The sequence below is a fragment of the Mixophyes fleayi genome, chromosome 5 (assembly GCF_038048845.1).
Source record: "Mixophyes fleayi isolate aMixFle1 chromosome 5, aMixFle1.hap1, whole genome shotgun sequence".
Lineage (NCBI taxonomy): Eukaryota > Metazoa > Chordata > Amphibia > Anura > Limnodynastidae > Mixophyes > Mixophyes fleayi.
This window is the reverse complement of record NC_134406.1, coordinates 72,828,120-72,850,832: the sequence shown is the minus strand read 5'-3', so window position 1 is coordinate 72,850,832 and position 22,713 is coordinate 72,828,120. Positions and strand designations below refer to the sequence as shown.

The following is a 22,713-nucleotide window of genomic DNA, read 5'->3' as shown; positions in this document are numbered from 1 at the left end:
ATGTGAGTGAGTTCTCTGTACAGCGCTGCCGAATTAGTGGCGCTATATAAATAAATGATGATGATGATGAAGGACAAGTAAATAGATGGTACCATCCTAAAGAACTCTACAGCTCTGAGTGCTCATTCCCAACAGTGAAGAATTCCGAGTTATCAGATGTATTGTCCTCGTTGGCAGCACGGTGGCTTAGTGGTTAGCACTTCTGCCTCACAGCACTGGGGTCATGAGTTCAATTCCCGACCATGGCCTTATCTGTGTGGAGTTTGTATGTTCTCCCTGTGTTTGCGTGGGTTTCCTCCGGGTGCTCTGGTTTCCTCCCACACTCCAAAAATATACTGGTAGGTTAATTGGCTGCTATCAAAAGTGACCCTAGTCTCTCTCTCTGACTGTGTGTGTGTGTGTGTGTGTGTGTGTGTGTGTCTATTTTAGGGAATTTAGACTGTAAGCTCCAATGGGGCAGGGACTGATGTGAGTGAGGTCTCTGTACAGCGCTGCGGAATCAGTGACGCTATATAAATAAATGGTGATGATGATGATGATGATGTTTATGTGTCATCATGAAATAGTGAAAATCCAATTACGACCATTATCCACTAGATGGACCATTATCAATTAGAGAGCCTCATTTTGCACTATGACAGTTAGATTTATAAATGTGTCTTCTTGGTAACAACTGAATAAGCAATACATTCGCCCATTTTCTCTGAAGGTTTAGGGCCCCCCATGGAGCCTTGTGGTCTGTGGCTTCAACATATACAGAGTTTTAGATTTGTTGCAACATAAGGTACAATAGGGAACCCACCAAAAAAACATTGAACTATATAATTAGGCACTAACAGCCCCATAAGAAAATCAATATTGTCAATAGGTGTCTATCATTTGTACCTGAATGACAGTAGCTGTTATCACAGTAACTTTAATGTCTCAGATAGTAAAAAAAAGAGGATCAGTATTTATGGAAGATAAAACTACTTAGAACACATTGCTAGGTAAAATATTAAAGATGTATTTGTAACATGGTTATATTTTATTTGTAAAAAAGAAAAGTTTATTTATTTATTGGCCTTATTTTCCAATTGCTGAATATTCTCGACATTAGGCTATTCATACATTAATACTGTATATTGCAATGATATTTGCATCAATCCATTAGCCAATTGGTGAAGTGGAATAACAAAAAAGTCAACCTTTATACTCTAATTGAAAACAAGATACAGTGATAAGGCTTTTAGTGAACACTTAGTAACACTTCTTTTCCACTTGTCTACTGGTTGTAATATGTTGCTGTCATTACTTCAGTTTGGCTCTACAGAAACTTGCAGTGCTAATGAGATTATTGCATCAGTCAAGGCTTTTATAGCAGTGGCGTTATCTGATGCAGTTACACAAAATACTCTGATTTGCTTTTGAAGATGATGGGATGTGATAGGGTGTTACTTCATCTGCCAACTGTCTCTTTTATTTTTCGTTTTTGTTTTTTTATCCAAGTTTTCAGCTGTTTTGGCTAGCTGAACTGTTCACGTCTTGCTGATATATTACATTGGGGATTACTTGAAGGATACAGAGTTAATGTGCTTCTGTGTCTGAAAATAGATTTGGCTTTCAGAGCTGGTCTTCTGACCTTATAGCTTAAAGACAGTTCTTTTCTGCTAGACGCCAGCTCTAAGGTGTTAAAGTTGTCATAAGTGTCATTTTGTCACTGACTCATTCATTCAAGTTATGCCAGTGAAGGTACAGTTACATCAATTACATATTATTAGTTTGAATTTTATTTTTAAAATCCATCGGGGAGATTCAATCTTTGTCTGTCATGTTTAAGAGGAATGAGTCCATTTATCTCAAACTAAATATCCCTGGATTTCACTACTACTTTTCAAGAGCTTAGAAACAATGTGTATGCAAAGCAATTTTGTTCGGGATAGAAATGAAAATTTGTTTTTGACAACAGATGCTAAAATTATTCTGCAAACTTGTAACAGTTTAACTGAAATCATTTTGTTCCAGATTTTTGGTGTACATGTACTTTCAACTTATCATAAGGACTCTGACATTTTTAGGCGCATCTAAAAATATCTTCAAAAGTGGTTACACTCGGACATGCATAAAATGAAGTGTAAGGTGCTAACATAGCAGAAAGGTTTTCACGTCAGTCAACTCCTACATGTACGTGCAGATCCACGTAGAAGAATCTCGGAACTCATTAAAGCTACTTATTGGGGCTCCTAGGCTTTACCTACAGCTTCAGGAAAAGCTGGTGCCTGGGGTATGACTGCATGGACCTATAGGAAGCTATTAGTTCATGCAGTCACCTCTTCACATATAATCAGACTCAGCTGGGGCTATGCCCACATTCTAATCACAACGACTGCACTGCCCCCCCTTCATTGGCCCTGTGTAGACAAGTTAGTAGTGGGAGGAGTTAGTAACATTTTTGTCAAATCCGAGCATCTAAGCATAACAGCAGCACAGAGCAATGTTTTGATGCGCTTGTCAAACTCCTGCAGGTAGATTGTGGTGTTTGCAGCCAAAAATGTACTCTGCCTAAAGCCCTTCTTTCAGACACATAGGAGTGTATTCAATTGTTGCTCCGGACCGCAAAAAAACGAGCGCGTTAAAACTATTACCGTTTATGCGGTAAACTTGCGCGTAAAAACCGTTAATACGGTAGTTTACTCGCTGAATTTCATCTCGCAGCTCAAGGAGCTGCGAGATGAAATTCAGCGAGTAATTACACGAAAAACGGTAATAGTTTTAACGCGCTCGTTTTTTTGCGGTCCGGAGCAACAATTGAATACCTGTTTCCCTGTCACAAGAAAGCAACTTAATTGTCAAAATGTTGCAAGTAGTTTTTTAAGAGCTGAGACACTCTCAAGCGCCCTCATGTGGCAGTGAAATCAGTTGTCACATTGAAAGCTATGACATACACTATAAGAATTGGAGCATCTGACAGCTTGAATGAAATACATTTTTAGCTGAAAAAAAAATGTATGTCTGAAACTAAGCAAAGAAGACTTGCATTTTGGAAATGAACAGCATTATAATATAATTTGGAATAAAATGGTTTAATATAATGAAATATCAATCTCGAAAGCTTCTAGTGAAATATCTATAATGTGTCATTGAGGACATTACTATAATATTATGTAATTAATGACTTCTGGACAGCTATTTTTAAGTGTATTGTCTTCTATATGTTGGCTGTAAATAGTATTCACCTCTTTTTTCACATTTCATTTTCTTCAGTCGTGGAATAAAAATTAATTTATTTTGGAATTCTTACAAAAAAACTCTAAGGAGGCAATATCCGGCTGTGGTTGTTTTGGCGATTTTGAAATCGAAACATTAACCACAAAATTTATTTAAAATTAAATTTTGAGGGCAAAATTAATTTGTAATTAAGTTATGGGACAAAATATATTTATAATAAAATGTGCGTAGTAATATCAATTTTTAATGAAATTAAGTGGACACTATTATTTGACTTTTAATGGAGGCAATCATTTATTATGACAGGCCAACGATTATTATTTCATGATTTGGGTACCATTTATAATGCACACTTGGGGCAGATGGGCACATATGCATGCTCTCAATTGTAGTGCCCAGGCTTTTACTGTCCATGGATTGCTTCTCCTTCTGCCATGGAAGACAAGATAAACTTGCCATAGATATAAGGCTCATTGACGGATTCCCTAAAAAGTGACTTTATCGCATAAATACTGAGTCTTGAGGACAGCATAGTCTAGACAAATTCATAGTCTGAAATCTTTTTCTATCCTTCTCCTCATTGGTACTTTTCAATAACCTTTTTACAGATCTGCTTTAAATGTTCTTTGATCTTCTATGATGAATGTCTCACATGAAATAAATTGAAAACAGTTCAAATGTATAAAGGTCCATTCTATTCAATTCTTTATGTGACAAATGACTGTGCATGAATTATTTAAAATCAGTTAAGAAAAAGCATTATACTTTTTTTTGTTATTATTAATAAAGAGTATCTTATGGTGATCAATGGTAAAAACTCTCATATATCTTTTCATTTAATGATGTAAGAAAATTGAATGTGAAAAATGGCAAATGTTCTAAAAAGTTTTATAGTCACTGTATGGGTTTTAGCAATGTGTTATTATTATTATTATTATTATTATTAATATATATTTATAAGGCGCCGCAAGGCATCCGCAGCGCCGTACAGAGACAAACAAAATCACAATACAATGGGAGACAGCGCAGTACAGTAAACACAGCAACTCAGTACGCTCAATGCACAGCTAGAGAGGGCGGGGAAGGGGGAGGGAGGATCCGCAAACGACGGGGCCCAAGAAGGAGGGCGCGGAAGACAGGGAGGGAGGAGGGAGCGAGAGTGGACATGGGGTGAAGGACCCTCGAGGAGGAGGGCTAAGTAGCTGGAGAGCAGAGTTAGAAGTGGTGGAAACAGGAGGAGAGATGGCCCTGCTCAGAGGAGCGTACAATCTAAGGGGAGGGGTGGACAGACAGAGAGACGCAGGGGAGAGAGGGAGAGTAGGGGGACAGAGGCAGAAGATAAGGTAGGAAGTTAAGTGGGAGACAGAAAGGCTTTAAGAAAAAGGTGGGTTTTTAGGGCCTGTTTGAAGCTGGACAGATTAGGGGAAGATCTGATGGAGGGAGGGAGCTTGTTCCAGTGGAGGGGGGCAGCGCGGGCGAAGTTTTGGATACGCGCGTGGGAGGAGGTTATAAGGGGGGAAGAGAGGCGACGGTCAGAGGCAGAACGGAGAGGGCGGGATGGAGCATGAATAGAGAGGAGGGTGGAGATGTAGGGCGCAGTGGAGTTGGCGAGGGCCTTGTAGGTGAGTGTGAGGAGCTTAAAGAGGATTCTGAAGGGGAATGGGAGCCAGTGAAGGGCTAGGTAGAGGGGGGAGATAAAAGAGGAGCGGCGAGAGAGGAAAATAAGCCTAGCTGCAGCGTTAAGGACGGATCGAAGGGGATCGAGATGAGAGTGGGGGAGGCCAGTGAGGAGGAGGTTGCAGTAGTCCAGGCGGGAGATGATCAGAGAGTGGATAAGGCATTTGGTGGCATCTTGGGAGAGGAAGGGCCGGATGCGAGCGATGTTGCGCAGCTGGAAGCGGCAGGATTTAGCAAGAGAGAGGATGTGGGGGCCAAAGGAGAGAGAGGAGTCGAGGATGACACCAAGGCAGCGAAGTTGGGGGACAGGGGAGATAGAGGTGTTGTCGACAGTGATGGAGAGGTCAGAAGGGGATGGGGTATGAGAGGGAGGAAAAACTATGAGCTCAGTTTTGGCAAGGTTAAGTTTGAGGAATCGAGAGGACATCCAGGAGGAGATGGCAGAGAGGCAGGCGGACACCCTAGAGAGGAGGTTGTTGTGTTGCTGGACAGCGCTTCAATGTCTGGCTGAGAAACATTTCTGGATACTACAGTAAGAGGAAAAATCTGTGATTTAGTATCGCCTAAAGGGAAGGAAAACAGACAGCAGTACAAAGGGAGTCAGAAGATGGGTGAAGCACAGGAGGAGCAAGTAAGGGATGGGAAGAGAGAGGTGAAGAGAATGAGCATGGAGAGAGGATTAGGTGGAAGGTTGGCAGGCTTTGACTAAGAGGTGAGCTTTAAGTGCCCGTTTAAAGGAGCACAAGTTAGGGGACAGTCAGATAAAGCGTGGAAGGTCATTCCAGTGGAAAGGAGCAGCTCAGGAGAAATCTTGCATTTGGGAATGGGATGAGGTGATCAAGTTGAGGGTGAGGCGGCGGCCATTGGCTGAACACAGGGAGTGGGAGTGAGTGTGGAATAAGAGGATGTTGGACAGATAAGGGGCAGTTGTGTGGTAGAGGGCCTTGCAATTGATGGTGAAGAGCTTGAAAAGAATTCTGTAGGAGAAGGGGAGCAGTGTAAGACCAGACAGAGAGGGGAGGCAGAAGAAAAGCAGCGTGAAACAAAGATGAGGGGTGTGCCCATGTTAAGTATAGAACAAAGGAGGGCGAGGTGAGAACGGGGGAGGTGGATGAGGAGAAGGTTACTATAGCCAAATCGTGAATTGATGAGTGCATGGATGATGGTTATGTATAAGCTCCATTATAAAGTGAATAGGATATTGAAATTAACGGGCCATTGGCATAAATGGAACTTTTACAGCATTGTTTATTTGTTTATAGTTTTTCCCACTATCAATAGAGGTTCAATTATTCTCTATTGATGTGTGATCAAAGCAAGGAAACACCTGGACTTCCCTGACCATCAGCCAATCACATCGCTACTACAGTGTGAACTTGCTTATAATTTACTAAGATGAATTTACTAAGATGAGCAGTACAGTGGCGTGGTGGTTAGCACGTCTGCCTCACAGCACTGGGGTCATGAGTTCGATTCCCGACCGTGGCCTTATCTGTGTGGAGTTTGTATGTTCTCCCTGTGTTTGCGTGGGTTTCCTCCAAGTGCTCTGGTTTCCTCCCACACTCCAAAAACATACTGGTAGGTTAATTGGCTGCAATAAAAAAAAAATTGATCCTAGTCTCTCCCCCTCTGTCTGTCTGTCTGTGTGTGTGTGCCTATAGTAGGGAATTTAGACTGTAAGCTCCAATGGGGCAGGGACTGATGTGCATGAGCTCTCTGTACAGCGCTGCGGAATTAGTGGCACTATATAAATAAATGATGATGATGATGATGATGAATTCTTGGGTGGAGTTTTTTTTTAATCTCTGAGACATTGGTCTCTAGTTCTTTTTCTGTTGTCTGTGTTGAGCTGAGGATTCAAGAGAAGAAGGAAATACCTTGTAAGGTAAAACTGGCTTTTGGTGGTGTGAGGCTGCTCAGTGGTTGTTTTTGGGGGTGTCTCCTGCACAGTAGTGACGTTGAAAATTGTATAATTTCTCCTTGTGCGGAAGCTCCTGCATGGGAAAATTGTATCTCTTATGCTTGTAGGCAGTTCTTTCGTCAGGCTTGTTATGGACCTGTCTGTGTTGGTTTTATGCTATTGCAGTTTAAGCTCTCATGCCGTGATAAATAGCTCCTGTGTGAATTGCATCTATATTTCTTAAGTGAATAGATGGAAGTCTAGAGCTCTTATTAAGCTGGTAGATATCTATAGCTCTGCAATGTTTATAGCTTTCCACAGAAGGCTATGGGTCTTTATAGCTTTTGGGATGTTTATAGTTTGTGTTGTTTAGAGAACAAGCAGATGTTTATAGTGCCATTGTGTATTTGGAAAATAAGGTGATATTTTTCAGGGCGCTGTGTTTTTTCTGTTGTATGATGTTTTGCAGGATTACTTGATTTATTGTGTGTGTGTGTGGCTGGGTGGGAGAGATTGTGCTCTGATAAGAGCAGGTAATTATTTGAAATGTATTTCTCTGGTAGTTCCAGGTGTAAATAAACTAGAACATCTTCACAGATAGTGATTCTGGGCTTTGGAACACAGAAAGCGTACTTACGCTTTACAATTCAGGTGGAATATATAGATGCTGATGAGTTCCACTAAGGAAATGCTGAATATAACAGCAATCACACAGGTGCATAAAGTGAACGAGAATTCCTGACACACAATGTAGTTTTCTATGTTCTCTTTATCCAATGAAATTCCTCCTAATAATCGATGGTCTTTGTCATGTTTGAGAAATACATTTAAAACTGTGTAGCTAGGAACTTTTGATTCTGAGTATTCGTTAGTAAATGAACCTTGCTAATTGCCTATTCCAGTGAATATAGTGTTCTCCAAAATCAAAGCTGCCAAGAGGAACCTCAGTCCCTGATGAGGCAGTATCTTGGGCTCCACAGGCTACACACACAGCTTAGGAGACTCTGGCCCCATAGACCCGCAGCTGTGGGCATAGCCAATGCAGCATGCACAGCCTAGATGTGTATATGATCATACAGAAGCTTTTGGTATACACATTCACTTTTCCATGCCTATACTTTGTTTTAAATGGGGCTGTGAAACGATGGGTAAGGAGTCGTGGACCATCCAACCAACCGTAGTCCGACACTCACCTGTCTCGTTGCACCTGTCTACAATAAATAGCAATAGATCAGGTTAATGGATCATTTTAAGGTTAGAACTTTGGCTTAGTTGTTGCTAAGTTCTCTGTATAGAAAATTATACTGTAGATCAAACCTTTTGTGAATATAATTGAAGTATTTTACAGGAACCATGTTTTACAATGACATTAAAATAAAGAACCGTTTTGTAAGTGAGTATATCCCCTTCTGTAAAGTCACTAAGGAGTAATGATCAGAAAATGCACACAGCTGTATGCTGAATGCTTTCATACAGGTCACAGAATTTCAAGGTGACTGAAATAATTTACAGTAGGGAGTGTATTAGTCTTTATAAATACATATTTTCATATTGAACACTGAAGTGATCACATCACTGATCATTAGCAGTAGCATGATAACTAACGTTTTAAACATATAATCTTTATAAGAGATTATACATATATTAGCTTCACTACGGTTATATGGTAATATATCCAATTCTTTGTGCAGAATAATTTCTATATGAAAATATGATGATATATACAGTTCTTCATGCAGAATGATTTATATACGAAAATAAAGTGGAAAAAACCCTCTACCTTCTTATCTAGTGCTTTCACTTTAAAGGCAATGGAAGGACTTTTATACAGTCTTGTAATAATCTGCTTACTTTTCCCTTCCACATATATAGTATATTATCTGCAGAATTTCCACTATCCTGTTATCTTTTTGTAATATTTATAGGTAAAGTCATATACAAGCTTTAGGATTCTATTTTCTTCTTGATATTTACATGGCATCCATTAAAAGGAATAGCATAGTTCTCTATACTCTGGTTATCATGCATAAATTGTCATTTACTTTTATTGTGCAGATACCTAGCAAATGAAATTAAGAAAAGAGACGGGTTTGAACTTCTCTGGGAGGTAAGTAATCTTACTCATTCTTTACTTTCCCACATGAGGTACTTAAGCTAACGTTCATTTTAATGGATTTATCTTCTACTGTGACTTTGTGATTGAAAGACTGCAAGGCTGCAATTACCACCTAGTGCTTTGCAAAAAGAAGTAATGTTTTTTTCAGAAGCAGTTTACTTCTTTCTTTGGTGTTTTTCAGAATTATGCAAAAGAGATTTCAAATGCGAATGCCGCAGTGTCAGCCACTCCCTCCTTCATTATTATCATTCTCCGTCATGAATAGTAACATGAATCTATCTAATTGTAGTCATCTGAACTGAGCTGTCATAGGTGCTCAGCTAGGGTACAGTGCCTATAGCAGGACTTGTCTGTGTTCCAGTACAGCGCATGTTGAATACAGCTTAAAATTAACTGAAATGAAGTTCATTGATAACTATTTACATACATAGTGACAATACCCACAGAGCTTTTGGAAAATGCCTAATGAACAGGAAATAAAAGAGACTGGAGTACTGGAATTATATTCTTTCATAGAGTTTTATGATCTCCTTTCACTGTGTGGTGAACATAATGCAGTGCCCTGACTCACATCAAGGCTCTCATATACAAGAACCCATAGTGTATGTCAAAATCATGTATGTAAGAGCCCATAGTGTTCTTCAAAACTGTTATATGTAAAAATGCATAGTGTGCTTCAAAACTCTCATATGTAAAAACCAGAGTGGGCTTCAAAACTCTCACATGTAAGAGTCCAAAGAGTGCTACAAAACTCTCATGTGTAAGAACCCATTTTGACGATTATGTAGTATATCTAATGACTGATTGTTATCTTCTGTTGAATTCATGTATGACAATGTGAATATTTTATGTAACCTTGTAATATAATCTTAATGTGTGCTTTGCTGGATTACATAAGTTTGAATTTATGCAAGTGTCATTAATCTTTTGAAACTAACCAGAGCTGGGATAGATAAAGATCTTGGAGGAGTTTGAAGCCCCAAAGTTTTAAACCATCTAGCCACTCAAGCAAAGCAGAGGTGAAGGATTCTCTGAGGTGCCCAAACACATAACTTAGTAATAGATAATTTACTTCGGAAACCTCTGTGTCATTTTGGGAATCAATCCGACTTAATTGAAAATGTAATTCCTAAGGTGGGGGTGAAGAGCCTGTAAGAAGGGTTTAAAATCTTCTGCTTTAGACAAGAACATGTACATTTTCATGAGGGGGTCTATCAAGACTGAAATGTCCCATATTTCTCAAATGTGTTCCCCAACACACCAGGTCTTAACTAGTAAGTAGTATCTCTGATTTTATGTTCTATTTTATTTTCTAAAACTTATTTGTGCAACATATTGTATGTCATGTTATTTATTTTTGTTACTAAGCCTTGGAACCATTTTTCAGATTAAATAAATTTAATCTAGTGTGGTCTCCGTAATTGTAATTGTGAATTTACGAAGCCCAGGGAGGCTCATGCTACATGAGTATGTGATTTAATTGTGAAACATTAACAAGTGGTTTTGGTGAACGTAAGGACACCAAAATAAATCCTTTGTGGTGGCAGAAAAAGTGTATTCGTTGCTAAGTGACTAAGGTGACGCTAGTCACGGCCAGCTGTTCAGATTGCTGTATCTGGGACAGGCTGGGCGTTCGTGACAAACTGGTTGGCAGCTTGGTGGGAATGATAATATTTTTCTTTTTATCATAAGAACTTAAGTGAGTTAGTGGTGTGTGATTCTAGAGAGAGTCAGAATCCTAATTGACCAGAGATTATGCTCAAGTCTTACAAAATTTTAAAAGACATACTGTGCAAATAGTTTCTGTTCACCACCTTCTTGTTTTCTTTCTATTTTTTATTTGGTGAAAGTGTGAGGTCCAGGTTGGCCCCTGACTATAAGCAGGGGCTGCTAGCCTGGCCGACAAGTACACAGTTACCAGGGCTCCTGTAACGAAGAAGAGTTGGGGAGCGCCAGGGCAAACTACATGGAAAGAGAGGCAACCTGGAGGATCACCCCCGAGTTCCTCGTCAACCAAACCAGCTGTTGCAGCACCTTTTGGGGGGGAGGAACCGGGGGGGACGACCAGTTTTGGCAACTGGCCGAAGGCGTTTAACATGTGATGAAGTGGGGCACATTAGTGTCAAAGAAGAAAAACAACTCCTTCTCCTGTGGATGTGGGTGTGCAGAAGGACCCCAAGAACGCCCCAGAGACAATCTGCAAGTGGCTAAGGCAGGACACCAAGTCACACTTGGGTTGTTAGACTCTAGTGCAGACCTGACTCTTGTACATCCAGCTCTAGTGAGCTCAGAGAATATTATTCCTGGGAAGACTATTGCTGTACGAGGTGTGAGGGGCCTACATTCCGCAATACCCCTAGCCAGAGTGTACGTAGATTGGGGATCTGGCAGAGGAATACGAGAAGCTTGGGTACTAGATAATCTGCTTGCCACGGTGCTGTTGGGGACTGATTTTGGAAGGATGTACGCTGCTTATATAAATGAAAAGTGATGTCATTTCTGATGCACTGGTGCAAACTAACCGTATTTGTTCCCAGGTGAATTCTACTGACCAGCATAAAATAAGTGCAAAAATATGTAATGAAATTTCATGTGCTGCTGAGAATACTCATGCAGATTTGCAGGTACCTATGATGCAGAGGGAGGGCTTATGTGTCAATGTGTTTGATGATAATGCTCTTGTTGGAGAGACTAACACTTTAAATTCCCTAGGTCAGGGATTGGCAACCTCTTTCTATCAGAGTGCCAGCTAAAATCTAGTCAAGCCCAGGTGTGCCAGTTGGGTGTATATATTTATACAGGGCTGCCTAGAGAAATTCAGGACCCCGGTACAGCAACTTCATGTTGAACATGGTAAAAAAGTATGAATGTTCGTACAATTGGGGGTGTGGCGGTGCATAATTGAGGGCGTGTCTAGCAGGTGAAAAGCACTAGGCCACCCACTTACAGAAAAATGCATTATTGACACATGCGCCCTCTCTGCCCAGCACCTTTAGTCGCAAATGCCCCATCTACAGCACACCTTCTTCTTACCTTATTCTCCACTGCACAGCACACAGGACAGGAAGATATTCAGCAACCAGCCCGCACTGAGTACCATGTGACCGCTGCAGTCACATGACCTGGTGTCTGAAGGTACCTGAGCTGAAGGGGATTTAGTCACTACCAATCCCCCCTGTACACCCACGAGCAAAAAAAAAAAAAAAAAAAGAAAGTGCTTTTAAAATATATCTTTTTTTTAAAAGATAGGTCTCCAGTGGGGCTCTGGGCCCCCCAGGCAGGTCCGGGCCCGGGTAATTTGTAGCCGCCCCCCCTCTCGGCAGCCCTGTGTATATATGTATATATATATATATATATATATATATATATATATATATATATATATATATATATATATATATATAATATAATTACGCCTCATTTTTTGAGGCTAATATCATGTTAACAGTAACGGGACCAGCAAAAAATATTATGCCGCACTATAGTGTCCCAGTTCACATCATGCTTCATTTTTGTGCTCCCAATTCAACTTATGCCTCATAGTTGTTCCCACAATTCATATCATGCCACATAGTTGTGCCCTCAATTCATATCATGACACATAGCTGTGTCCCCAATTCATACTATGCGACAGTTGCCCACAGAAATTCATAGTATGCCACAGTTGCCCCCAGAAATTCATAGTATGCCACTGTTGCCCCCAGAAACTCATGGTATACCAAGTATATGGGCCCCTCAATTTGCTGCTCTTACTTACCTTTGGAGACTCTTCTTCCTCCAGAAACCCGGGAGCTGCTTCAATAAAACAGCCATTAATGGTTGTCATCGGCTGCTTTACTGAAGTAGCTTCAGTGCCGGCGTGCTAGACAAAAGTGATCAGCGTGCCACGTCTGGCACACGTGCCGGGGTTGCCGACCCCTACCTAGGTTGTTAATTTGATCATGGCAAAATGTGTGAAATTGTGCCTAAATGTGATATCATGTCTGCCAATGTTTTAGGTAGTCTGATCGATTTACATGTGCCCAGTTCTGAAGGTGATCCAAAGTGTGAAAATGTATCAAATGTCTTAGCAGTAGTGACCCGGAGAGCAGCACAGAGGAGCTGTGTATTAACCCCTGAAAGTATGGAGGGAAGTTTGCTAGAAGCTAATCCCCCTCCACTCCCCTCCCTCACTGTAGAAGCTGCAGATTCAGGCAGTGATTTGAATGAACGACCTCATGCTGTGTGCAACTCTGACAAGCTCAGAAGTGACACTTTTAAAACAGAAGAAAACACTGATCCCACTTTATCAACAGTAAGGGGAGGGTCAGTCAGGCCTGTCTGGAAAGTATTGAACACAGAATTTTTTTGAAAAATGGCCTTTTGTACAGAGAGAAAAATGTCACGAGTATGCATCCAGATGTAATTGCTGACAGGCAAATAGTAGTACCTCAAACCTAAAGGGAAGGGTTGCTGAAAGTAGCCCATGAGATACCCCTAACAGGCCATTTGGGTGTTGCCAGAGTTAAAGCTCATTTGGTACATAATTTGTACTGGCCTGGCAGGCTGTCTGACATAGCCAAGTACTGTCGCTCATGCCATGTGTGCCAGGTTGTTGGGAAATCTGGTGATGTGGGTTGGGCCCCTCTCATTCCCATGTCCGTCATATCAGAACCCTTTGAATGGCTTGCTGTGGATATTGTGGGTGTCCTAACCATTCCCAGTAGCTCAGGGAAAGAGTACATTCTGACTGTAGTGGATTATGCTACTAGGTACCTGGAAGCAGTAGCTCTTTCCTCCATTCGCTCAGAGAAAGTAGCAGATGCCCTTATAACTATTTTCTCCAGGGTGGGCCTCCGAAAAGAAATATTAACTCATCAAGGTACCCAGTTCATGTCTAACCTCATGCAGAGTCTTTGTAAAAGATACAGGTGAATCATTTAATTACTTCCCCGTATCACCCATAGGCCAACGGGCTGCGCGAACAAGTTAGTAGCACCCTAAAACAAATGATTAGGACTTTTGTGGCGTTGCAGGGAAGAGACTGGGAGAGGTTCCTGCCGCACCTCCTCTTTCCATACCGCGAGGTACCACAGGAATACACTGGCTTCTCACCCTTTTAACTCCTGTGCGGACATCGGGTGCGTGGCCCATTAGATTTGATTAGGGAAGAGTGGGAAGGGAAATTGATCACCCCAGAAATGTTAGTGGTACACTATGTAGTGCAGTTCAGGGAAAAATTGCAGTCCTTAATGGGGATGCCACAGAGCAACCTGAAAGCTGTGCAGGCGAAACATAAGCTGTGGTATGACCGCAATGCGAGAGAGAGCATATTTGAGGTGGGAAAAAAGGTACTTGTTCTGATGCCTATGCGGCAAAACAAGTTGCAGGCTGCCTGGGAGGGCCCCTACACCATAGTACAGCACATTAATGATGTTAATTATGTAGTGGCAAAAGATGAGGGCAAAAAGAGGCAGAAGGTACATCACATCAACAAAGCTTATCATGACAGGGAAGCTTGTATATTAGCTGGGTGTAGCTTGCCTGAGAGTGACCAGGAGTCTAACCCCTTGGTAGATTTAGTAACTGCTGCTAAAGAGGCAGGGTCCCTAGCACACGCCCACTGCAGTGAATAGCTTTCTGACTCTCAGATAAAGCAGCTAGCTGACATGCTATGGCCCTATCAGTCCCAATTTACAAGGGAAGCCTGGAAAAACACACTTGGTCACACATGATGTAAACACAGGCAACCAAACCCCCTCAGACAGTCATCATATTGTACTTCCCTAAAGTGCTAGAAGCAATGAAAATGGAAATAGTTGAGATGTTGCAGCTAGGGATAATTCAAAAGTTCTTTATAGACTATAGGAGGTTGAATGACGCCACAGTGTTTGATGTTTATCCTATGCCTAGGATAGATGAACTACTAGATCAGCTTGCCTAGACATGCTACATCACCATCATGGATCTCAGTAGAGGGTACTGACAGATCCCATTGTCACCCGAGGCACGTGAGCGCTCAACATTTATCACCGCATTTGGGCTATTTGAGTTTTTTGTCATGCCCTTTGGAATGAAAAATGTACCTGCGTCCTTCCAGCACCTGGTCAACGACCTGCTAGAGTGCCAGGAGGGACATGCAGTTGCCAACCTGGATGACATTGCGGTGTTCAGCCAGAACTGGAAGGAGCACCTGATCCACATAGTGTGTTAGGCCGAATTACTGAGGCAGGTGTGACTATCAAGCCAGAGAAGTGCCAGCTTGGCATGGGTGAAGTGCAGTACTTGGGGCACTGTGTAGGGGGAGGTACCCTCAGCGCAGAGCCAGGCAAGGTAAAGGCTATCGCGGCATGGCTGACCCCTACACACGAAAAAACAGACCATGTCTTTCTTAGATACAGCTGAGTATTATCGAAAGTTTGTGCCCCATTATAACACTCAAACCTCTGACTGACTTAAAAAAAACAAAAAGATTACCATAGGTGTTTATTTGGACAGAGGATTGTGAGAGTGCATTTACAGCTCTGAAATCTGCTCTGACCAGTCCCCTGTGTTACAGCCCCCAGATTTCAAGCGGAGATTTATAGTACAGACCGACGCGTCTACCTATGGAATAGGAGCTGTACTTAGCCAGGGAATAGCACAGGGGGAGGAGCACCCTATCATTTTCCTAAGTAGAAAACTACTCCCCCAGGAGGTGGCATATGCTACCATTGAACGAGAGTGCCTAGCCATCGTATGGGCACTGCAAAAGCTACAGCCCTACCTGTATGGATGGGATTTCACCATTATTACAGACCATAATTCTCTAAGCTGGCTAAATAGAGTTTCTGGGGATAATGGTAAGCTTTTAAGCTGTAGTTTAATTTTGCAGCAGTATAACTTCACCATTCAGCATCGGAAGGGCGCAGAACATGGAAACGCAGATGGCCTCTTGCGCCAAGGGGCAGAAGTGGTGAATGGGCAAGAGAGACGATGACAGGTCACAGTCCTCCGTGCCCTAGGTTTAGGGGGAGGTGTGACGATTATGTAGCATATCTTATGACTGATTATTTTCTGTTGCATTCATGAATGACAATGTGAATATTTTATGCAACCTTGTAATGTAATCTCAACATGTGCTTTGCTAGATGACATGAGTTTGAACCTATGAAAGTGTCATTAATCTTTTGAAACTAGCCAGGCCTGGGATAGATAAGGATCTTTGATGAGTTTTAAACACCAAAGTTGTAAACCATCTAGCCACTCAAGCAGAGCAAAGGCAAGAGATGTCAAAACATATAATTTAGTGATAGATAATTTATTTCGGAAAACTCTGTGCCATTTTGGGAATCAATCTGACTTAATTGAAAATGTAATCCCTAAGGTGGGGGTGAAGAGCCTGTAAGAAGGGTTTAAAATCTTGTGTGCATTTTTATGTTCCATATATCTCAATTGTGTTCCCTCAAACACCAGGGGGTAAATGTATGAACCTCCGGATTCTTCAACTCCGGCAAGTTCAGCTTCTTCAGCGCTTAAATTTAAAGCGGCGCTGCCTTGTAAAGGGAAGTCTCCCTTTACAAGGCAGCGCCGCTTTAAATTTAAGCGCTGAAGATGCTGAACTCGCCGGAGTTGAAGAATCCGGAGGTTCATACATTTACCCCCAGGTCTTAATTAATAAGTACTGGCTCTGATTTTATTTCCTATTTTATTTTCTGAAACCTATTTGTGCAACATATTGTATGTCTTGTTATTATTATTTGTAACTAAACCTTGGAACCATTTTTCATATTAAATACATTTAATTCAGTGTGTTCTCCATGATTCTTTGTGAACTTACGAAGCCCAGGAAGGCTCATGCTACATGTGTATATGATTTAATTGTGAAACATTAATAAGTGATTCTGGTGAACGTAAGGACACCATAATAAATCTTTTGTGGTGGCAGAAAAAGGTGTATTCATTGCTAAGAGACTAAGGTGACGCCCAGGGGCGGGCTGGGCCGGGGGACAGGGGGGCATCGGCCCCCCGGGCCGCTCACAATCACGGCTGTTAGGGCCGGCCGCCTTCCCCCCCCCCCCCGGAAGTAATATAAATGTAACATCACGTGTCATGTGATGCGGCCGCCTGTGCGGTGTGTGCCCCCGGGCTGACGTCCGTCAGCCCGCGCCTGATGACGCCAGTCTGGGCCAGCTGTTCAGATTGCTGTATCTGTGACAGGCTGGGCGTTCGTGAAACCCATAATGTGCTTCAAAACTCTCACATGTAAGAGCCCAAAGAGTGCTTCAAAACTCTCATGTGTAAGAACCCATAGTGTTCTTCAAAACTCTTACATGTAAGAGCCCAAAGAGTGCTTCAAAACTCTCATGTGTAAGAGCCCATAGTGTGGTTGAAAGTTATTATATGTAAGATCCCAGAGTGTGCTTCAAAACCATCATATGTAATAGTGCACAGTATGTTTCATTAATCTAATTTAATTATATGGCAAATTTTGGTTTTTGTAGTAACTGATATCTATTTTTTCCTTGACCCACTTAGAATTAAAAAAAAATGTTCACGAGATAACATAAAATTCAAAGTATAAAAATATAAAATACACTACATTCTAAATATATATTATATTTATTAATCTTCTAGTTTTGCACAGGGCGACACTTTGTACAGTACCAAAGTATTTCCCTGATAATGAATTTTAAAGTAGGAATTTGCATGAATCACAGGTTTATGATATGACTCATATAGCTCCATTATTATTTATGTGTGGAAGCTGTCACAACAATAATACTGCATAAAAAATAAATCAGCAATTAAAAATGTTGTTTTACATAAATGTTACCATTCGTTTTGCAAATGTAACGTTCACAGGTGTCAAAAACTAACAAAGGAGCAGAGAATTAAGACTGAAACACAGACTATATTGCTTGTAACAGATTTATATAAATAATAATTTAAATGATGTGGTTTAAAAAGTAGTGAAGATATATAGTTGTGAAAAAATGCGTTAAATGCATTCAAATGTATTGGATTTCTTTTTTCTAGCCGGAGTATGCAAATGTGTGTTTTTGGTACATTCCACCAAGTTTAAGAAACATGAAAAAAGGACCAGAGTACTGGCAGAAACTGAACAAGGTAAGAATGAATGTTGTATACCTAGATATGGTTGCTGGCTGCTAATTCTGCATTTCTACATGAAGCATCTGCAGTATAAAAACTGTAAAAACTAACAGAAAATGAGTCATTGTTAAGGGCTTATTAAGTTTCTAACTCCCCCAAGTGGTATATAAGAATGTGTGCAAGCAACTGCAGTTAAAGCAAAATAACATTGAACCACCTTTTTTTAAGCATTTAATCTTTAAGAATAAATAGTCTACATTTTGCTTATATACAGCTTTTTATCTACCCATAGGTTTAGCTTGAATTATATTACCTCTTATTTATAGGGTTTTTTAACATGAATTTTACTTATATTGTTACCTTAATGAATATGTGATTCACCTATAGATTTACCTGGAACTATATATTTTAAGATATTTTTACCATGTTTAATACGTTTGGTTTATCTTGACTAAACCATGTGGTGTAATAGGGCAGAACAGGCGGAAACAACACTCTTGTATTTTTTCTACCAGCTAAGGTGAATCTTATGTACAGAGACACTTTTACAGTCCAGGTTAATGAGTCAACCTGTCTGACCTATATATTAAGTGGTGTTAGGCTACCTCAAAGCCCCAGTTTCCTAGGAGCAGCATAGCAGAAAACGTAATAAATGACACTTATGATAATCAAATATTTTTGTTTGGAACCATCTAAGATATGAAACTGTTTAGTACATTATTAGTCATTTAGTTTTTTTGTTTTATTTGCTTCAATTGGAGAGGCAAGATCACATTTGAATCTTATCATTATTCACTGAGATACTACAGTAAATAAATAAGCCTGTCACCAATTGTTTTCCATTAGTGACTTCAGTGGCCATCCATCAATCTAAGCCAGCCTCAAGAGAAGAGATGCTAAAATAGGAAGATGGTTTAGTAAATAATTGTTGTTGTTTTTTATTTTCGTTTCGTTTTTCATTTCTAGTAGTCCGGGACTCTCGATGAAGAGGATGATCAATTAGGAGTGTATTTTAGGAAGCTAGATAGAGGTTATATAGGGATTGATGACCTATTCAATAGTGGAGCAAAGTTCATGTTCCTTTGACAAATCAAATGCTTGTGGGCCAGCAGGAGTTCTAAGGATTCACCGTATCCTGTACAATCAGAGAATCAGCAGTTAGCAGTTTGAGTGGGTAAAGAAAATATTACAATTACATGAACTGTCACACTCGACATTAAACTGTAATAAGAAGGAGTGGTCTACTACTGCTGCTGTGCCACAATGCTTCATGGATCATTGTAATATCTACTATATTAAAATAAATGTGCATTCCTATGTATATAATATGAAATGGGGGCATATAATCTATTTAATAATTCAAATAAATAAAGCAAGAAAAGCATTTTTTTTACTGATGTTTGCTACCAGCACAAACATGTTTGGTTTGTACATTTCACAATTTATGTGTTTCATTTATTTATTTTTGGAAAATGTATGCCTACAAATAAGGTCACTTTTCTCTAACACCAATTACATAACTTTTTCATACAGTCATACTGATCAGTTACGCCCTTTCAGTTTCAACATATCCCATCATTTGTAGTTTTGTTAATCTCCCAATCATTCATTTGCAATTTAAAACTGAAAGTTTAAAAATACAAAACAAAAACAGTAAAAATCTCTCCTTAATGTTGAGTGAAGTAATGATTCTTTACAGTTATAGATGCACTGCCGAAGATTTCATAATGTAATTTATTTATATCATGGTTAAATCTTGCACAAAAGGAATCTAAGTGATTTGATTTTCCATGAAGTGTTACCAAGTGTAGTTACAGAAATCATTATTCAGTAAAGTAGCATTTCTTTTTCTGTTTGTTTAACCCCATAACTCCTTTATCCCCTCCAAAACCTCTCATATATGTCCTCTTCATGTGTATTACAAGATAATACATTGGGGGCAAGGCCAAGTAGCTAATAGTGAGTAAAACATAATTGAGATGAGATATTATGTAATTGAGAGCATGTTCTGGGTTCAGAGTCCCGAAAATATGACAGAAAATTGTCAAGAAGGTGATGACTTCATGAGTTGCGCTTTGCCTGCACAAGATAGCATAAACACTATGGGGGGAAATTCAATTAGCTTCGAAATGTCTCACCACCGTTACGGAGATACTTCACGATGGATAACGGTAAAAGTGCACAGCCGCTATGTTCTGAGGAACATGGCGGCTAATTGATTCCGCCTCTATATCTAGCATGTGAGTTCCCATATATTAGGCACAATTAACCAAGGAAGAATAAGGAACAATGTTGATGTTGGACAAGACTGGTAATACAGCATTAAGGCGTTCAGCAAAGGCTTTCGAATTGATTTTGATGTTTGTGTTCAAGAGTGAATTGGGCCTATAATGGGCACAGTCCGACGGGCCACCCTCCTTCGGGATAACAATAATACGTGCCTCAAGAGCTTCTATCGAGAAGGAGCCTTCCTTTAGCACACTGTTAAACAAGTCAACAAGATAAGGTGAAAAAAGCTTGTTATATGTCTTGAAGTACATGGCTGTAAAAACATCAAGGCCTGGTGCCTTGTTCGCTTTCAAGTTTTTGATAGCGTCCCAGATTTCTTGTACTTTGAAATCTGACGTAATTGGTCAAGTGCGGCTGGCAGGAGACTGGGTAAGCGGCATTGAGAAAGGAAGCGTATAGAGGCCTCCACCGAGGATTGGGAGGAGCCACCTGATTGTGAGATATTGTAAAGTTTACTATAATAGCGCCTACATTTCTCCGTTATCTCATTTGGATCTTGTTTGAGATCACATGAGTGAGTTTTATATGGAGTTCTTTATGTGGGGAGAGTTTAGATCACAGACGGAACTTCAACAGCCTGTCCACCTCGTTACCTTTCTCATAAAAGCTTTGGTTTAGGAATTTTTCTCTCTAGCAGAGAGCAGAAGGTTTAACATCCCTCTCGCTGCTATGAGTTTAGTATAGTCCTCTGGTAGGCCTGAAGTTTTGTAAATTCTGTCTAGGCTTGTTACACGCCAGGAGGCCTAAAGAAGTTTACGAGTTCTCAATTTTTTAGCATACGCAGCCGCCCTAATTAGACTGCCACTGATAACAGTTTTGTGGGTATTATTATTATTATTATTATTATCGTTTATTTGTAAGGCGCCACAAGGTTTCCGCAGCGCCGTACACGGTACAAACAGTAGACTATACAGGGTAAAACAGTAAAGAACAATAAACACAAAGTACCAATATTTCAGAAACTCCGGGCAGGCAAATACAATAGAGACGGAGCGGAAGAAAAGTTATGGAGACAGGAGGGAAGAGGGGCCCTGCTCATACGAGCTTACATCCTAATGGAGGGTAAACAAAATCAGGCACAAAAGGGAGCCAGTGAAGTAAAGGGGAGAGAAAAGAGGGGCCAGGGGAGAATGAGCTGAAGAGATGAGAGGTTAAATGGATGGTTGGTAGGCCTTAAGGAACAAGTGAGTTTAAAGTGTCCATTTGAAGGAGCACAGATTGGATGAGAGATGGATGGAGCGAGGGAGGTCATTCCAGTGAAGGGGGGCAGCACGGGAGAAGTCTTGGATTCTAGAGTGGGAAGAGGTGATCAGACTGGAGGAGAGGCGGCGATTGCAGGGAGCAGGCAGGAGTGTGAATGGAGAGAAGGTTAGAGATATAAGGGGCAGTAGACTGGGAGAGAGCCTTGTAAGTGGTGGTAAGGAGTTTGAAAAGGATTCTGTAGAGGAAGGGGAGCCAGTGTAAGGCAAGACAGAGAGGGGAGGTGGAGGAGGAGCAGCGTGAGAGGAGGATGAGTCTTGCAGCCGCATTGAGTATAGAGTGGAGAAGGGGAGGTGGGAGTGGGGGAGGCCAGTAAGGAGGAGGTTGCAGCAATCGAGGCGGGAGATGATGAGAGCATGGATGATAGTTTTGGTGGCATCTTGAGAGAGGAAGGGACGGATGCTGGCAATATTACGGAGTTGGTAGAGACAGGCTGGGGCGAGGGATTGAATGTGGGGGGCAAAACAGAGAGAGGAGTCAAGAGTGACACCCAGGCAGCAGAGTTGGGTGACAGAGGAGATAGTGGAGTTGTTAACAATAATAGAGCGGTCGTGGTGGGATGGAAGCCTGGGTGGAGGAATGACAATGAGTTCAGTTTTAGAGATGTTAATTTTAAAAAGCGTGAGGACATCCAGGAGGAGATGGCTGAGAGGCAGTCCATTACACGACAGAGGAGGGAGGAGGAAAGATCAGGAGAAGAGATGTAGAGTTGAATATCATCAGCATAAAGGTGATACTGAAGACCGAACGAGGAGATGAGAGCACCAAGGGAGGAATATAGAGCGAGAAGAGTAGAGGGCCGAGAACAGAGCCCTGAGGGACTCCTACAGGGAGAGGGGATTGGGTGGAGGAAGAAACAGACGTGGATACAGAGAAGGAGCGGTTAGCAAGGCATGAGGTGAACCAGGCATGGACAGAACCAGAGAGGCCGAGAGAGAGAAGAGTTTGCAGCAGGAGGGGTTGGTCCATGGTGTCGAAGGCCGCGGAGAGGTCGAGAAGGATGAGTATGGAGAAGTGACCCTTGGATTTGGCTTATAGGAGATCATTAGCAACTTTAGCCAGGGCAGTTTCGGTGGAGTGAAGGGGGTGGTAGCCGGATTGGAGAGGGTCAAGAAGCTAGTTGTCAGAGAGGTGTCTGGTGAGGCGGCTGAAGACAAACCACTCAAGTAATTTGGAGGCATTGGGGAGAATA

The 22,713-nt window shown here is 41.2% G+C and overlaps 1 protein-coding gene across 1 annotated transcript in view; it reads left to right on the top strand.

Annotated features, from left to right (window-relative positions):
- Positions 1-22,713, top strand: part of GADL1 (glutamate decarboxylase like 1) — a 201,285-nt gene that overhangs the window by 133,461 nt on the left and 45,111 nt on the right. Inside the window, exons 13-14 of the mRNA XM_075212378.1 lie at positions 8,840-8,891; positions 17,898-17,987. Of these exons, the coding sequence (XP_075068479.1) occupies positions 8,840-8,891; positions 17,898-17,987 (142 nt within the window). The remainder of the gene's footprint in view (positions 1-8,839; positions 8,892-17,897; positions 17,988-22,713) is intronic.